Below are 18,789 nucleotides of genomic sequence, written 5' to 3' on the forward strand. Positions count from 1 at the left end.
TGTGTGTGTGTGTGTACGTGCGTGTGTGTGTGTGTGTGTGTGTGTGTGTGTGTGTGTGTGTGTGTGTGTATTTGCATGTGTGCGTGCATGTGTGTATGAGAGAGAGAGAGAGAAAGAGAGATTTTTTTTTGTCTCTTGCTGTAGACACCACAATGTGGTTTTATGCATCTACAGTGCGTCCATTGCTTGTTTCTTAACACAAATAAGGATTCAACCTTTTACAGTTTTCTTCCACACTAAACTGAAGGGTGTATGGCCTTCTGACTGACCCAATTGGATTACACACTACATTAAATAGGGATTCCTTCCAAATGCAGCCTCTGATTGGACAAGGCACAGATGGATCGGGGGATCTGTTTGAGATGCAGCCCCTGACAGGATGGTAGATGTTTGGGGAAAGGCGGTTCCCTAATGGGGTTCAGGTGTGACAGGATCATCAATTAGAGGAACAGGTGATGCCAGTAATGAGCTACATGACCCAGTACCACGGGTAGTAAAGGAAATATTGACTGATCACGCAAAGACAAAGAGGTACACAGTATAGCCAAAGCTCCAGGCCTGTAATAAGGGTACTTTGACATATTCCCCCAGGTAGCTACACACACACACACACACACACACACACACACACACACACACACACACACACACACACAGAGAGAGGCAAGTGCAGTCTAGTCTTTTCCCCTGTATACTCACGGTAACACCCTTGTTTCCAGTAGTATCCAGAGAAACAGTCTTCACACTTGGGCCCGGTAGCGCCGTCTTTACACTGGCAGAATCCTGTTCCATTACACCGGTCATGGACAGAGCCCATCTCGTTACAGTTACACTCTGGAGAGAGGGACAAAGAGACAGAGAGAGAGAAGGGGGGATGGGAGGGGGGGTGGGGATTAAAGGGATAGTAAAATGTGTAAACATGTTAGAGAATACATTTCCTTGTCAGTTCATTCATATAGGCTTTGTGAGTGTGGAGTGTGGAGGATTGAGAATCAATTATTCTATGAGGCTGGGGAAGGAGTGTGTGTGTGTGTGTGTGTGTGTGTGTGTGTGTGTGTGTGCGTGCATGCATGCGTGCGTGTACATGTGTGTGCGTGCGAAAGAGAGAGAGAAAGAGTCTGTTCTGTATTGATTCTATGCCATGCTCTGTGTGCCAGTAGGCTGGCAGGTGAGCTAATGGGGCCTCATTTGTGCTGACTCCAAGGCCTGGCCCTGTGTGTCCTCCCACCGTGGCAAGTTTACCCCCCAGCCCCCCAGAGTTCACCTACAAATAGACTCAAATCAACACCAGATTTATCTCCACAGCAAATGCATGAGGAATAGTCTTATCTCAAGAGAAGTCTCTCTTCTCTTTCTCTCTGTGTCTGGTTGGAGATGGATGTGCTGATTATAAAGCTTATACAACATGGGTCAAAACATTGTTCGTTGTTCAGTAGAAGACATAAGTATCCTCTATAAAACACACACACACACACACACACACACACACACACACACACACACAACAGAGGTGGGCTTAGACTCCTCAGACTGACCGATACAGATGTCCTCGTCGTCAAGTTCAGCAGAGGCATTACGGAAGTATCCCAGCCTGCAGTGCTGGCAGTTCTGCCCCCTGGTGTTGTGCTTGCAGCTGACGCACGTCACAATGTTCAGGTAGTCAATGTAGCTGCAGCGGTTTGCGTGGCCATAGCACTCACAGTCTGAGAGGAGAGAGAAGAGCACAGCAGACACTATTACATATTGACTTGTGTGACTTCATGATCTATCTATAAAACATTGGTTTGAAATCCCCGCCTCCATTTGAAGCACTCCTCTCCTCTGAAATTCACCGGATGCACCGCCTCCCATCAGCACTTTTCAATGGTTGTGCCGTCAGTCTCTCCATTTAAATAAGGATCCTGACTTAGTGAGACTACTCTGTAACTGATAACTCTCCCACTCTTTTACCACATAACCTCCCCAAGAGAGAAAAAACGCTGACTATGCTTTACTGAGCTTTACTGATGGAGTGTGTGTGTGTGTGTGTGTGTGTGTGTGTGTGTGTGTGTGTGTGTGTGTGTGTGTGTGTGTGTGTGTGTGTGTGTGTGTGTGTGTGCGTGTGTGTGTGTGCGTGCGTGCATGTGTGTGTGTTGTGGGAGGGGATTTGAGTTGATTTCAATGCAAGTGAGATTAAAGAGGCTTGTTTGAGGGTAGATGAAAGTATCTTTTTCTTGGTGTTACAAGATCCTGACAGCCTTGTTATAGACCTATCTTATCTCTCAAATGCTCTCACATCCGGAACTTTCACTCTGTGCCCACTCATTGGAACGGTGATTCATCATTCACTCATCGGAATGGTGATTTCCCTCAAAGTCTTCCACATTGCCATGATTAGCAAACATGGGAGACTTTAAGCAAAATCACAGTTCCGATGAGTGGACGCAGAGTGAAAGTTACGGATGTGAAATGCCCAATATCAATGTCCATATTTACTTTCATGCAAAGTATCAGATTTAAACGTAATGCTATCATGTTCTACTCCTACTCAAAACCTTGAAGGTTCTTATAATTGTTTTAATCTAAAATGCATGTGATTATGCTTACATTTTATTACTATGTTTACAGACCAGATCTAAATGTAGCGAGTCTCTGACCAAAGTTTTAATGCAAGTAAATGTGCAGAAAATAGAAAAAAACTTTCCATTCCTCCCACGGAGAGAGAAATCTCAGTAATATCTTTGCAATTTCGAGTTCTGCACTGTGAAGGGGGGGGGGGGGGGGGTTGCTCCACATTTTCAGATTATCTTGGCTGAGGTCGGTACCTAATTAAGGTTTTATTAAGCTTTAGAAGTCGGCTGCGTTAGTGTGCTGCGAGGCATCTCTGTCCTCTAAAGAGGCGTTTACCAGGCATGTTTATGCAAATACACATTTAAATGCACATTAAAAAGTCGGAGTTTAGCTGTTTAATCAGCCGTCACATTATTATTTTATTATTGTTTGGTTGATGATGCCAGCTGAAATATTTATGTTCTGGTTTTAAGGAAGCCGGTTAAGGGAGCCACATAAAGTGCTTCTCTCAGCACAGAAGCCGGGTTAGAGAGAAACCGGCTAATTAAATATAAATGCCCAATTACTCCACAGATGGGAGGGAGAATGGGACATTGTTTCACCAATTAACACAAAATGAAGATACATCTTTATGGAGGGCTGTAAATTGATAACAAGGAGAGACCCTTGTGTTTGAAGTATGGAGGACAGCCGTTAAATCTGGGGACAAAAGAATATCACTGACACAGATAATATCAATGTTGGACAGCGAGAGAGTGGACCTGTTTGATTGGCTCTAACAAGTGTGATAATTAAAAAATCATCCATTATGCTTACCTTAGTAATGAGTCATATACAATCAACACATGATGAGGGAGGATGGAGGTAGACAGAGAAAACAATTGTTGAATAGTCAAACAATAAAAACTAAGACATGCAGGTTCAAAGGAATTTTTCCACAGTTTTTTTGTAGCCACTGGTCTGCTGCCCATTCAGGTATTGACAATGTCCACATCCTCCACGTACGTCCACGTACTCCTAATTCCACTAATCTAAGTTTACAATCACAAAGGGTTTCATGAAGCCTCAGTCTTCTGCATGTATCAGTGGAGGCTGGTGGAGGTAAAAATCAGAGGATGGGCTCCTTGTAATGCATGGAACGGAATTGAGGAATGGTATCAAACACGTTTGATACCATTCCTTATTCCGTTCCATGCATTGCAATGGTATGTATGCATCCCCAGTCACTCCTACGCCTACTAGTGCTGATCTCTTACCTTTGAAATCATCGTATATGATCCCAAACAGCTGTCTGGCCTGGGGCTCTCCTGAGAGCAAGAGCTTCAGGAGCCCTTAGGAGATGAAGGAGTCTTTGTTTTAGATGGGTTCTCTGGATCCATTTAACAACCAACCCCCACCCCCCCTCCAGCACTCAACATTCAAACAGCCAGTACTGGAGCACATATATCCTATGGGCTAAGGTATCTGCATGTTAAAGAGAGGAGGGTTATCCCCAACCAACTATGGAAAGGATGAGCCCAAGGCTCTGGGGATCTACCGGATTCTACGCTTGAGGTGGTATACCCTACACCAACACACTAGCGATTATACCACACTACAGTACCTTTACCTTTCTTCTTCTTCTCTCTCTCCTCTTTTTCACGCTCTTCTTCACTCTCTTCTTCCTTCTCCACCGTGTCCGCTTCTTTCTCAGAAGGTTTTGTGGCCTCCTGACCCCGGGTTTCCGTCTCAGGTTTCAGTGAAACTAGGATTACCACAGAGGAGGAGTGAGAGCTTTGCAGCAGATCTAGATCTCTGCTGTTCTTGTTGACTAGTGCTGTCTGACAGCTACAGTCTCTAGCTCCAGCCCGGATCAATGGCTCTACACATTGACTGGTGCTGTCTGAAAAAGCAACTTCTTTGTCATGTGTTTGCTTTTGCATCTTAAACAGCATCCATCTCTACTCAGTTCCAGTCATTTAGAGGTCTTCATGGGTCCACCTGAACCCCCAAAAACCCAAGACCAGATCCGGGACCTAAGCTGTCCAAAACTTAAACTAACGCCTCAGATCTGGGTCGAGTATTGTTGAATTGCCACGGGTCTCAGGTAAATTAAACTACAGCTGATATACCTGAACCGACCCATCTGGACCAGATAAACAGCTCTGATTATGTGAGGGTTGCATACACAGTTGTCAGTAGGCTCTATCATACCAACTCACACACTCATTACTACAAACTAGCTGCATAGGCCTACATGGACTTCTACCACTAATCTACAACAGATACCTTTGCCTTCAGTCTTTCTCTCTCTGTCCTGGTTCCTCTCCTCCTTAATCTCTTCCACTTCCACAGAGAGTGGTGTAGTCTCCTCTGGGTCACCAGTCTCAGTCTTTCTCTCTCTGTCCTCCTCCTTAATCTCTCCCACTTCCACAGAGGGTTGTATAGTCTCCTCTGTGTCACCAGTCTCAGTCTTTCTCTCTCTGTCCTCCTCCTTAATCTCTCCCACTTCCACAGAGGGTTGTATAGTCTCCTCTGTGTCACCAGTCTCAGTCTTTCTCTCTCTGTCCTCCTCCTTAATCTCTCCCACTTCCACAGAGGGTTGTATAGTCTCCTCTGTGTCACCAGTCTCAGTCTTTCTCTCTCTGTCCTCCTCCTTAATCTCTCCTACTTCCACAGAGGGTTGTATAGTCTCCTCTGTGTCACCAGTCTCAGTCTTTCTCTCTCTGTCCTCCTCCTTAATCTCTCCCACTTCCATAGAGGGTTGTGTAGTCTCCTCTGTGTCACCAGTCTCAGTCTTTCTCTCTCTGTCCTCCTCCTTAATCTCTCCCACTTCCACAGAGGGTTGTGTAGTCTCCTCTGTGTCACCAGTCTCAGTCTTTCTCTCTCTGTCCTCCTCCTTAATCTCTCCTACTTCCACAGAGGGTTGTATAGTCTCCTCTGTGTCACCAGTCTCAGTCTTTCTCTCTCTGTCCTCCTCCTTAATCTCTCCCACTTCCACAGAGGGTTGTATAGTCTCCTCTGTGTCACCAGTCTCAGTCTTTCTCTCTCTGTCCTCCTCCTTAATCTCTCCCACTTCCACAGAGGGTTGTATAGTCTCCTCTGTGTCACCAGTCTCAGTCTTTCTCTCTCTGTCCTCCTCCTTAATCTCTCCTACTTCCACAGAGGGTTGTGTAGTCTCCTCTGTGTCACCAGTCTCAGTCACTTCTCCCTCAGGTTGTGAGGGGACTGTGAGCACTGAAGGATCACACATGTTCAGTTAGAGGAAAATTAAGAAACAATAAATAGGATGCCCATTACATAGATAACAAGCTAGCAGTTACTGTTACATTTGTTTAGAAACATCGAACTCTTCTAACAGATATCCAGCTCTACAACACTAGACCGTTACAGCTAAACAATATACCTTCTGCCTCAATCTCTTTCTCTTCCTCCACCACTTCCTCTTTCTCTGCCTCTCTCTCAGGGGGCTTTTCACTTTCTTCAGGGGCCTCTGCCTCAGGTTCGGGAGGAACTGTGAGTATCAGAAAGGGTTTGAAGACCGACACATCAGAATTCTTTTACTTAGGGTGTGAAAAAGTAACATCTCCTTCCTTTTATCTGAAGGTCATGACAGTTTTGATTCTCCAAGGCTTCACTTGTTCCCCATGTACTACAGGTCACTCTACAACTAAGTGTGGGGAAACTGCCCACACTAATTCACACAGCTACAGAAGTGAATGCTGCCACAGTTGAAATATGTTGCTCATTCAATATTACAGATACAGGAGGATTCACTGTGTAAGTGCGATTACTTCACACTTTTACTCACACACATATACCTTACTAGTACTACAGAACAGAGCTCACAAACAGCTACTGTATAACCTTTGTTCCTGTTTTTCTTTTTCTCTTTTGTTTCTTTCTTGTTTAGTTTCCCACTCCCAGAGGGCTTTTTGCCATTCCCAGAATCCTTTGCTTCAAGTTTTTGGAGTAACTGTGAGCACCAGTGAGATAGCGTCACTCTTTGATAACGACACTACAGTGATGGCATCAGGTTTGGGAAATGAACACTGAGAGATCTAGTCCATCACATTCTCATACACAGAGGAAACAGTCCAAAGATGGACAACATACCCTGCACACACACAAAGGCACCAGATAAGCCTTCTTCAGTTTCTCTCCCTCACTCTTGTTCTTGAATCTCATCTTCTTTTCCCTCTTTTTCAGAGGCTTTCTCACTCTTCTCATCATCTTTATTTTTTGTCACTATTTGTAGCATTGGCTGTACAAAGAGACATGAGGTGAGTTTGGGAATCAGGTATTTTCTTTAACTGGGAAATGTGATTCTGTTGTTTGAAGAGAGTTGGGGTATTTTGAAGACCAGACCAAATACTGTATGCATCTATTCAGCAGTGCCCCCTCTACTGGTTACTGGGTGTTAGGACAGATCCAGGTGTACTTGTGGAGGGTCATTTTGGCTAACATGCTCTCTGTGGAGTACCCCTCAGGCAGTTCCCGCCTACTAATCCTAGTACAGCCGTCCTGCGGGCTCCAGAGGGACGGGACGTTGCCTGGCAGCTGCTCCCTAAACTCCCTGTCCCATTTCACACAGCTGGCATCTCGCCATAATACCACATCATCGTGACCCCCACTCATGCTTGACTCTAGCCCTTTCCCCATTCTCCACAACACCCCCTCGAACATACTGACTTCCTCCCAGTGGGTAGGCTTTCAGGGAAACCGATGTTTCACAGGCTTGTGTAGCACAACAGAGAGCATAAATGCATTTAATCTCAGTTACCCACGCTGCCTTGGGGGAGAGACCGTTTCACAGCACTACTGGCATTAATCTCAATCAGCTCGTCGGCTCAACTCGTACTGTCTGACACCAGACCCAGGGAGCAGGGGTTGTGCAGTTTCGTTCAGGCTGGGGGAGGTGTGTACGTGTGTTTGTGTGTTTGTACGTGTGTGTGTGTGTGTGCGTGTGTGTGTGTGTGTGTGTGCGCGTGTGTGCGTGCGCACGCATGTGTGTTTGTGTGTGTGTGTGTGTGTGTGTGTGTGTGTGTGTGGAGGGCTTAGCAAAGCGGTACAGTGATGGAGCTCTCAGATCATCTACTCCGGTCACTGGCAGTGTGATCGAGAGCCAACAGCAACACAGTGACACTAAACACTAAACCAACAGGTTACATGCAGGATGATGAGTGCCTATGATTCCAGTAACCCTAACCCTAACCCTAACAACATTCCTCGACATAACCATGCAACTCAAGTGGAGGCACTCATTAGATGGCACACACAGTTATAAGCAAAACATTTGAAATTAACAATAAGGACCACTATATGTTGAGAGTGACTCTGATCAAGCAGGACCACCCATACCATCAACAACCTATGCCCCCCCGCCACCACCCTTATGAACTAATGTACACACTCCCTGGGGTTGTGATGTAAATGGAAGTAGTTTTGTTTTGGCCTCCTCCTGATTCTGGCCTCTCTCTCTATCTCTCTCTCTCTCTCTCTCTCTCTCTCTCTCTCTCTCTCTCTCTCTATCTCTCTCGCTATATCTCTCTGTTCCTCTGCCAGTGTCTCCACAGGGAGCCAGTGTTTCTGAACCGTGCAGAAATCACACTTAGTGAACCAGGACCTTTATTACTACTGCCAATGTTCTCCCTCTCCCTCCCTCCGTTTCTCTCTCTCTCAAACAGTCTCTCACACACGCTAACCCACATTAACTAGGTTCCAGTGTCATTATCTAAATGGAATGAACAGTGACATCTGATATGATATCATTGTGTAATATAATATACTGTAATATGTTCAAGGACCAGGACAAAGTTGTCCACTTCCGTCCGCTCAGTACTCAAAACGTCTTGTTTCATATGAGGAGATTTAGACACACCACAGAAATCATACAAATGACTCTGATTATTATAATCAAGACTGTAATCTAGATTGTACATTTGATCTACGCTATAGGTCTATGTCTAATCTAAATCTATTGATGACCAGAGTTCGACTATAGGTGTGGCTTACCTTGACTCTCAATAACCACTGGCTCAGGCAATTCTTTTGTGGGTGGGGTTATAATTGGGGGAGGGCTCTCCGTTAGGGCTAGTGGTGCAGACTCCTCTATGATTGGTGGAGGGGATGTGGACTCCTCTATGATTGGTGGATAAGACGTGGGCTCTTCTGTAATAGGCTGAGGTGGTGTGGACTCCTCAGTGATAGGCTGAGGTGGTGTGGACTCCTCTGTGATAGGCTGAGGGTTTGAGGACTCTTCTGTGATAGGTTGAGGTGGTATGGGCTCCTCTGTGATAGGCTGAGGGGTTGTGCTAGAGGGCAGGGCCTCTGCAGTGATGGAGGTAGATTCCTCCATAGGCGGCTGAGGGGCGTTGGTGGTAGTAATGATGGTGGTGGTGGGGGGCATGTTGTCAGTGAGGGGGGACTCTGGGTCCGTAGCTGGGGGCTCCGTTGGGGGAGTGTTGGTGGTTGTGGCGCCGGTTGGAGGGAGGGGCTCTTGAGGAAAGAGTGTGAAAGCGATGAGGGATGAGTGGGGTAAGGCATTAGCATAAGGGATGCTGCCTCAGATTGTTTATCCAAAGAAAGCCTTACTTTCCTTTTTCTTCAATACTAACACACACATACACAATGCGTACACACACACACACACACACACACACACACACACACACACACACACACACACACACACACGCACAGAACTGAAGACACACAATGGAAGTGAGACTTCACACTGCTGAGATAGACTAAAGACAAAAGCTGTGCCTTAACCCTTTCAGTACTGGGAAGCAGCACCGTCCCATAGCCCAGTTTAACAAAGCAAGAGAGAAAATAATTGCAGAGGCAAGTTATTTAGTTTTTTCTGCATTGTGAAGTGAGAACATTGTGAAGTGAGAACATTGTGAAGTGAGAACATTTGACACATTTTACTACAGGCTTCTGCAGGTTGACACCTGTGTGTGTGTGTGTGTGTGTGTGTGTGTGTGTGTGTGTGTGTGTGTGTGTGTGTATGTGTGCGTGTGTGTCTGTGAGTCTGCAGTAATTCCTGTTTTTTGAGATTATGGATTATTACATTTGTTTATACATTTTATTATAAACTCCAAATGCACAGATACATGCAACAACAAATTAAATGCATCATCTTAAGGGGTTCACCTAGATCCTTAAGCACAGACTGGTAGATATATTAAGTCTAACATTCTGACTAGCTCTGGCTAATACACACATGTACGCACTACTACATATCATTCTCTTTGCTCTATTGACTAGTCTAACTGGTGACTAGTCTAGCGGTCACCTATGCACTAGTGACTAGTCTAGCGGTCACCTATGCACTAGTGACTAGTCTAGCAGTCACCTATGCACTAGTGACTAGTCTAGCACCTGGAGTCTGAGTGAGAGGTTCAGTGGGCAGTGAGCTGAGCTCTGGGTCTCCTGGCCCAGGCGTGGAGCTGGGGATGATGCTGGTAGATTCTACAGAGAGAGGGGACAGAGGCTTAGAACCGTCCACAGCCATACAACAGTTCCATCCCACTGCCACCAAGTGAACTCTGCTCTGAATAATTACATAATCTGATGACATGCGCCTCGCCGCACAGATGGACTCACTACGTAGATCCTACGACACACACTTATGCGCAGACACACACACACACACACACACACACACACACACACACACACATTCAAAAACACTCACCACCATGTCCCCTTTTTGCGTCTTTTATACAAACACATTCGCATATATTGGGATAATTTGTTGCTTAGGTTAATGTAGGCAAAATAAATGATAGCCATAACATTTAATGTCACCTGTCAGTCTTAGTGTCCTTGTCATTTGTTACTGCAGCGCTGGACGATCGAGCGCTTTGCTGCACACTAACGATGTTATTGTGATTCAGGGTAGTATTATGTTTGCTAGAACACCTAATGACACCCAGCGGAGTGACAGGATGGTTATTTTTCTCCTACAGTCTCCATTCTTTGGGTTGTGATTTGGCTGGGTTTGATGCACTGTTTATGCAACGCGTGCCATGGATCTCAATGGCCTTTCAATAGAGCAGAGAAGGACAATCACCTAGGATAGGGGTCGGGTCTATTTGTATATTCTTATGTAGGAAGTCTTATATGTGTGTGTGTGTGTGTGTGTGTGTGTGTGTGTGTACAAATGTCACTCTGTAGTGCTTATTGATTTGGGGAGAGTTGGGAGTTAGGAAAGTGGGGTGGGATAGGATTTGATGCATCCTACCACCCCTCCCCCCACAACCATCTGACCAATCAGTTGAGGACTCTGTGGATCAGGCTTTCTGGCCTCTGGAGTACTAATCTTCGCCTGGGCATGCTCAGTGAGAGTGGGGGAGGGATACCTACTGTAGGGGCGGAGCTAGTTCTCTACTCCTATAACAACACACTAGTCAATCATACTTTGTCTAGATGCAGACTCACTCAGCATGTTGTGTGTAGGGAAGCAGAGAGAGGAGTAACACTAGTACCTAGAGGAGTAACACTCTTCTATGCACCTGCCCATCTAAACATAGACAAGTCATACTCTTGAGACACTGGGAATGAGTCTGTGCTAGAGCTAGGGCCTAGGAGACAGGGGAGAATCATGGTCAAGCACAGCATGTACCTGTAGACAGGTGATGGAGAGGTTGGATGGTGGGAGAAATGTGGAGGGGAAGTGTGTGTGTGTGTGTGTGTGTGTGTGTGTTCAGCAGCGGGGCAGCTCCTCCCTGAGAATGAGCCCTCAGACCTCGGATCCCCAGGAGGAAGAGGAGAGGATGAGGATGATTTATGAGATTCGCTGTGCCGCGCCATATGCCAACTGTACATCTCAACACAACACACACACACACACACACACACACACACAAACACACACACACACACACACACACACACACACACACACACACACACACACACACACATACACACACACACACTATAGACTGGTAACGAGACGCTTCTCACATTGGGGTCAGGTCCAAGCCATATAAAATACCCTAAACATAAGATAAAACAGGCCCTTAACTGTAAGCTGTTGATTTACTGGGAGTATACTGTAGTGTATTTTGGTGAGATGTGGTCCCATTCAAACTGTCTCAGCTGTCGCCATTCTCAATATACACAATGCGTGATAAACCTGAAACATTTTTTGCAATGTCACTGTAGGAACATATTTACTGTAGCCCAAAATGTGGACAACGAGAGGGTCATAAAAGGATAGTGTTTCTGTTTTGTGTCCTAAAGCTTCTGTCAGCTCCTCCTAAACCAAAGCTTATCACTTCTTAGAGCTCCTGAAGTCGACCAAAAGGCAAAAGTGCTGCGCTGTTCAACAAAAGCACTTAAAGGATTTCCTAAAACATTCAGACGACATCACAGCGTTCCTGGCATTCCTGCTCCTCCCACATTCTAAGTGCTTTTCTGGAGGAAGTCGAGCGCTTTTCTCCCATGATGGCAGGTTTAAATTTAGCATGGGACTGACCGTTGGAATGCGGACTGGCTTTGAGGACCACTTTACATTCACTGCCTGACAGAGTGTGTTAATGTCCGTCCTTGGTTCCTCAAACCCAGCCAGTCAGAACAAATACATTCAGACTGTCCATAGCACAACGCCCACTGGCATTACAGTAACGTCCCCAAGATGTATATGTAGTGGATGACTATGGTTAGCATGGCGCAGTGATGTTGCCGACCTGAGACCTACTGTAGCAGTAATGTCTCCCTCGCCCAACCAATGGGTTTTGGTAAGGGTAATGGTTGTAATTACACTTGTACATTGTGATCATATGACATGGTGCGAATCCAGCCTTGGGCAAACGGATCACACATGTTACATAGGTGGATAAAAGAGAATGTATTACACACACACACACACACACACACACACACACCGTCTTCAAGTTCCCACCTTCCTGAGTGGTTGAAGAGAGCCCCTGAGTAGCTGTTGTGGTTGAGACTGGCTCTGGGGTAGTAGTGGGGATTGGGCTTGGAGTTACTGTTTCAGTTACAGTTGTGGTTGTGGTGGCGGCTAAAGTTGTGGTTGCAGTCACTGTAGTGAACGGCACAGACAACGATGCGTCTACTGTCTCTGTGAGAAAGCATATTCCAAGTTGACAGAAAAACAACATATCCAAAGACACCAGCTAACGATGAGACTAGTGGAAAAGCACAGCTATCTCATATTTACGTCTACGAATATCTACAAACTATATCTATATCTAGAAGGCATATACTGCAAGCTTATTAACCCCAGTCCGGTCCTTCCTATGTTCTCTACACCAGGAGAACCCACTGCTGTCAGCGCTGATGTTGCTACTTTGCTGATCGTTTCTATCTAACAGCTCGGAGCTGAGCGCCTCTCCACAGAGAGAATCCTTAATCAAATTCCCTTTTATTCATTCCTCTAGGAGCTCCTCACTCCTCGCACTGCATTACAACACACTTACCCCCATCCTTCTCTCTCTCTATCCCTTTCTCTTTCTCGCGCTTTCTCACTCTCTCTCATCCCTTTCCCTGCCTATGTTTTTCAACGCACCACCCACTCTTCCTGCCCCTACCCTCCCTCCCTTCTCTCTCATTCTCTCTTCCTCCTTCCCTCCCAGCCAGTGACTTCAGTCTAAATAAGAAAGGCAGAACTGTGGAAATATTCCTCCAGTCTAAGTTAGTGCGGTTGGGATGAAAGGCCAAGGCGACAGGGAGGACTATCAATAATAAAGCAGACAAGACCAGCGCTGCAGCAGTGAGAGAAGAGAGGCAGATGACTGGCTTAAGAGGATGAAAGGATGAAAAACAGTGAGAGGGGTAGGACAGAAATAAAGGAGAGAAAGAGAGTGACGCCCGTCAACGCCACATCCTCTACTTTATTTGCATGGGACTTACTAGAACCACCACCGGAGGGGGAACCAGCGATTGCACCTGGAATAGAAAGAAAACAGACAGAAGGGGGAAGAGATGAGACCTGTTTATTTCTGCATTCATTTTACAAAGACTTTGCCCCCTGCTCGTTCATTAGACCCATGCAGTAAAGATAACTATACTCTAGTGTACAGTATTCTAGTATATTCTGGTATACTCTGCCCAGTTCTGGGCCTCTGATGATGGGATGAGAGGGGGATGCAGGGTGGGTGTGTTAGGCACTTGCCACCCGCCACCTTGGGGAACGGCCTGGCCCCCAAGCAAGCTTGATCATCCTGAGAGCTGACAGAGAGGGGAGGCCGGGACTGAGAGGCAGGGTGTGCAGTAACAGCGGTGGGTGGGAGGGGGGGTGGGGGTGGGGGCTTAGGGGTAGTGGGAGTGTCTGCCCTAGATTATTATTTTATCATCGCTACAGTGTAACTAGCTAACATTCTCCAAGAAGAGTTCCCCCCACGCACTACACAGCTCTGCACTGAGGTGAAAGCAAACTCAATGGGCTCCATTTCTTTATGTTTCTCTGTTCGCTTTGCTCTCTTTCCCTGACCGTGTATTTTTTATTTGTTATTGACTGGTTTCTCTTTTCATTCAGGATCTTGTACTGGGAGTTGAGGGATTTCATATATATTTTTCATAGATCTCTAAATTCAAGATGATATTTTTTTACGGTAATCAATTAATCCTAAATAATACAGATACTTGAATAATCAATCAATCAATTTACTAACCGAAGTGTTAGTAATTACATCATTTGTAATTAAAAACAGGGCTCTGTGTGTGTAACCACAGATACAAAGGATACAAAAGTATACTTGAGGCCTAAAGAAGTGAATGTATTGGTTTGGCCTCTTCAGTAGAAAGGTACAGTATGGTGAGGCGGTGAAGGTTGCAGAGGTGTACGTACAGGTGTTGGGGGATCCGTTGGGTGTGGGCAGGTAGGAGCCAGCCTTCCAGGACTTGGCCTTGAAGCCCTTCTTGCAGCGCTGGCAGTCTTGGCCTGTGGTGTTGTGTTCACATTGACACTGGAGGTTCCCTTCCTGGAGCAAACACTGTGAGGCGTGGAGGTTACACTTACACCTGCGTGGGAAGAGGAGGAGACACACACATTCTCTTACTCATTCATACAATTAAAGACAATAGGTTTATGTACACATAAAGAGGGAATTCAGATTGATGCAAGCACGCAATAAGAAATACATAATGAGTACCTCAGCATTGTTAATGAAACTATATTTAGTTACAAGTCTGGTCCTCTGTGGCTCAGTTGGTAGAGCATGGCGCTAACAACGCTTATGTTGTGGGTTTGGTTCCTGCTGGGACCATATGTACTGAAATGTATGCACTCACTGCAATGTAAGTCAATTTGGATAAAAGCATATATATATATATACTTTATAATATGGCATATATTATAAAGATCACCCAGTTAGGTTTATAAATGTCAGTAATGCCAGACTAATAGATTTGTGTGTGTGTGTGTGTGTGTGTGTGTGGGTGTGTGTGTGTGTGTGTGTGTGTGTGTGTGTGTGTGCGTGTGTGTGTGTGTGTGTGTGTGTGTGTGTGTGTGTGCGTGCATGTGGAATGGTCCAGGAATGGGATTAAGAGAAGGAAATGAGGATCGAGGGGTTACAGCGTCTATGACTTTAAATTACAGCCTTTTCCAGATGAGCGACTGGATTCCAATCCAGTTTGTTCCGCTGGAGTGAACAGCTATCCGTCTGCATCAAATATTCAAAGAATGGGCCAGTACGCCAGCAAAATGACTACCTCAATCTTCCACCCTCAATCTCATCCTCTCGTCTCTCCCTCAGTCTGTCTCCCCAGTCTCTCTGGTATTTGATACCTACCTTCCTGTCTGTCTCACCACTTCCTACAGAAGTTTCAATGCATCTCCAAAATGTAGGGTACTGATAATGAAAGCATAGACAGGCAGACAATGTCAGTTGTTAACGCTGCAAAGTTGAGTCTTGCAAATCCCATTATTCAACACTCTTCCACAATCACGGAACCTTCCCTGTGATCACTTGGAGAACTTGACAGGAGATGCCGCACTGAATCCATTCAAGGAAGAGAAGCCTGTCTCCTGGACCATTCTGAAGGACACCCAGCGTCCATTTAGTCAGGGAAATTGGACATCTATTTTTCCTGGTGGCAGATTTGTGCTTCCCCTATGAGTGATCCGGATGTATTAGTCTGAGAGTGACTGTGACAGACGACAGATCAGAGACGCTCGGGGGACGACAGTGACTAATGCCAGCCCTGAGTGACTGACAGAGTAGAAACTCACGACACAGACAGGCCCCCATTACATTATCATGACCTGCTCTGAGCACTTTTATCTTCAGGGATACATCTTATTAGGGGACGATCGAGTTCACTCTAAATCTAAAACTTGTATTTCTGTAATCAATATTTGAAAGAAGAGTGATTTGTCAGGTAGACTGCAGTGCAGCTTATGTTCCACTAGTTTAATGGCCACATCAAACAGAATGGTAGGTTTTCCTTAGGTCCATTATAGATATGTCAGTTGGCAAACATACACCAACATTAATGTCTGCATGAGTAGATCCATCTGAAGTCATGCATTTAACATGGGAAAATGATTCTGGCATCCTCTCTCTCTCTCTCTCTCTCTCTCTCTCTCTCTCTCTCTCTCTCTCTCTCACACACACACACACACACACACACACACACACACACACACACACACACACAGAAATGTTATTCTAATATTTCATGGGTGAGTTATCAAGGTCAAAGAAACTTGAAAGGTCCGTAGATTTTAGCTGTGTCAACATCATACTCACGTCAAATCAGCGAACAGATAACATGTTGGTCCACCTATGAGTCTAAATCCTCCATAACAGAAACTGACACTCTTATCCCCGTCGACACGCTTTCTCAACTCTTGACAAACAGTACAGTCGGCTGAGAGCATCTCTACCCTCACACTCTGTACGCATGAGTGATTGTGACACTCCAGCTCCTGAAAAAGCTGCTTGTGACTCTCTCTCCTGCTGAGGACAGCTTGCAATGGGATTCTCCCTTTCCCCCTCACAGTCCCTCCACACACAAATAATACATGGCCACAATCATATGTTAATGTGCAAGATGTCTGCCTTCCCTGCAAAGTCATCAAAGTAAGACGAGCAGCTCTTAGCTGAGGAAAGTTAAGACAGGACAGCTGGATCATCCATCAGAGTCTCTGTTTACTCAGAGAAAGAGAGAGAGAGAGAGAGACAGAGACAGAGAGAGAGACAGAGAAAGAGAGAGAGAGAGAGGTTGTGGGGGGGGCGGCTTATGCAAATGCACACTCCACTAAGGAGCCCCTATCAGAAAAGACAGGTGTATTGATCAGCTGATCTGTTTTTCTGTCCTCATCCTGTACAGTATGTCTGTCTCTGTTAGCTGTGTTGGCTGAACTGTCTAGCTATGTGTCTATTCCTCCGTCTGTCTCATGCGGCAGAATATGCCCCCTGTGTGTAATGCTAGGAGGGAAGTGGGTATGAAACAGGGGAGAGATGCAGCAATTAGAGGAATAAATAAGAATAAAAGATAAACAAACATCAAGGGAGACTCATGTGGCGGCGAGACTGGAAAGCAGCTGGAAGCGGCAGTTAATGGGGCTCTATCTCTGTCTTCTACGTCTGTTCCTGTCCTCTTCTCCGGGGACTTCTCACTCTTCTCCTCATCTACAGTGACTCCCAAATCGTATACTGTCTCTCCCACTTCCCCCTATCTGTCTCCCTCTGCCCCCCCCCCCCTCTCTCTCTCCCTCTCTTCCTCTATTCCTCCTGCCCCATGGGCTAGTGAGCATGGGGTTGGGGGGGGGGGGAGGGGGGAATGAGGAGGGGTGGAGTACGGGGAGGGAATGGGAGGTTTACCAGTCGGTGCAGAAGGAAAACTCAGTATCAAAGCCCTGCCAATCAGCCAGCCTCCCTGACTGCAGGGGAACACCAGGAGGACCGTCCGCATCGATGCGCTTTAACCTCGCTTTAAGCGCATCAATGCGGCTCTGACCCAGCAGGAGATCCCCCTCCTCTTCTCTCTGTTCGATCAGCCGTCACAGACAAGTACAGTACTGCACAACTTCTCCACAACAACTCCTAACACTCCTCCCTAACGCAGAGATGCGCTCCAAAACATTCTGGAAAGGCAGAGAACAGAGTCAGTGTCAGTGTCTGTGCCTTTTGTAAATGACTCTATAATAGGCACTTCACTATAGGCCTAAAACCCAGTCAAAGCTCGACACACTTGCTATTCAGTCTCTCTGCCGTTGCAGAACTGATTTATCTGGTTTCCGGTTGATGGGCAAGAGGCAGACTATCTACAACTGACCCTCTGGCTGTGATCACAGCCCTCTCACCTCTCTGTTCACACAGAGGAGCACACAGCGGCCCGGGGGGAGCTCTGAGAGCCGTGTGGAGCCGGATCATTGATCAGCACGCCTTATTGGCCCCTTCCTGATGTCTTTATCGCCGTGCCCCCACCCCCTTCCGCCCCCTCTATCGTAAATTCAGAGGAGCTAATTGGACATGACTGCGTTTATGTTGCAGCTTCATAAATTTCCTTCTCTGAAGGGAGAGGATCGATTTTCCTGAAGTGCAGTCTCCTGGAGAGTGGGTGTGAGTCTCTTCAAACGCTCTTTGCCTCCCAGTCCCCCCCCTCCCGCCCCCCTCTCTCTCTGGGCTAGCAGGTAATCTATAACTGATCTCAAATGAGTTGGTCACAGCAGGATTATTGTAGGCATATTCACAGGTACAACAGCAGACCGAGGGGAAGTTTGAAATTCATAAACCTTTCTTTTGGCTTTCTTACTTACAAAATGGTTGTGACATTAAAATGCTCTAAAATTCAGGATGTGTGTGTGTGTGTGTGTGTGTGTGTGTGTGTGAGTCCCTCCCTCCTTTTTTGGACTCATATTCCAGACAACATATGATGGCAACGACAAACCTCTCTGTTAGAGCATCTGAGGGAGCCAGGGATGTGCCAAGGGGACTGTCTGTTTGGGGTAAGCACCCCATCCTCTATAAAACAACCTTACTATATCCACACACACACACACACACACACATCACACACACACACACACACACACACACACACACACACACACACACACACACACACACACAGTTAAAGGGTTTGGGGTCACTAAGCACACTCCAGAGGAATGTGGGAGCAAAGTGTCCAGCTTCCAAGACATTTTAAAAATGCAAGTCTCTGCTATGACCTTGATTGCCTTTGTAAGCTGTACAGTGTGTGCTGGAAGGAGTGTGTGTGTGTGTGTGTGTGTGTGTGTGTGTGTGTGTGTGTTTGTGTGTCTTTTAGTGACATCCC

At 46.1% G+C, this 18,789-nt stretch overlaps 1 protein-coding gene across 1 annotated transcript in view; it reads right to left on the bottom strand.

The window, feature by feature from the left end:
* The window catches only part of ntng2b (netrin g2b), a 43,757-nt gene that overhangs the window by 1,606 nt on the left and 23,362 nt on the right, over positions 1-18,789 (bottom strand). The window contains exons 4-7 of the mRNA XM_083669938.1: positions 14,354-14,526; positions 13,417-13,452; positions 1,536-1,703; positions 700-834 (exon numbers count right to left, since the gene is read on the bottom strand). Of these exons, the coding sequence (XP_083526064.1) occupies positions 700-834; positions 1,536-1,703; positions 13,417-13,452; positions 14,354-14,526 (512 nt within the window). The remainder of the gene's footprint in view (positions 1-699; positions 835-1,535; positions 1,704-13,416; positions 13,453-14,353; positions 14,527-18,789) is intronic.

Source organism: Argentina silus (assembly GCF_951799395.1).
Source record: "Argentina silus genome assembly, chromosome: 5".
NCBI lineage: Eukaryota > Metazoa > Chordata > Actinopteri > Argentiniformes > Argentinidae > Argentina > Argentina silus.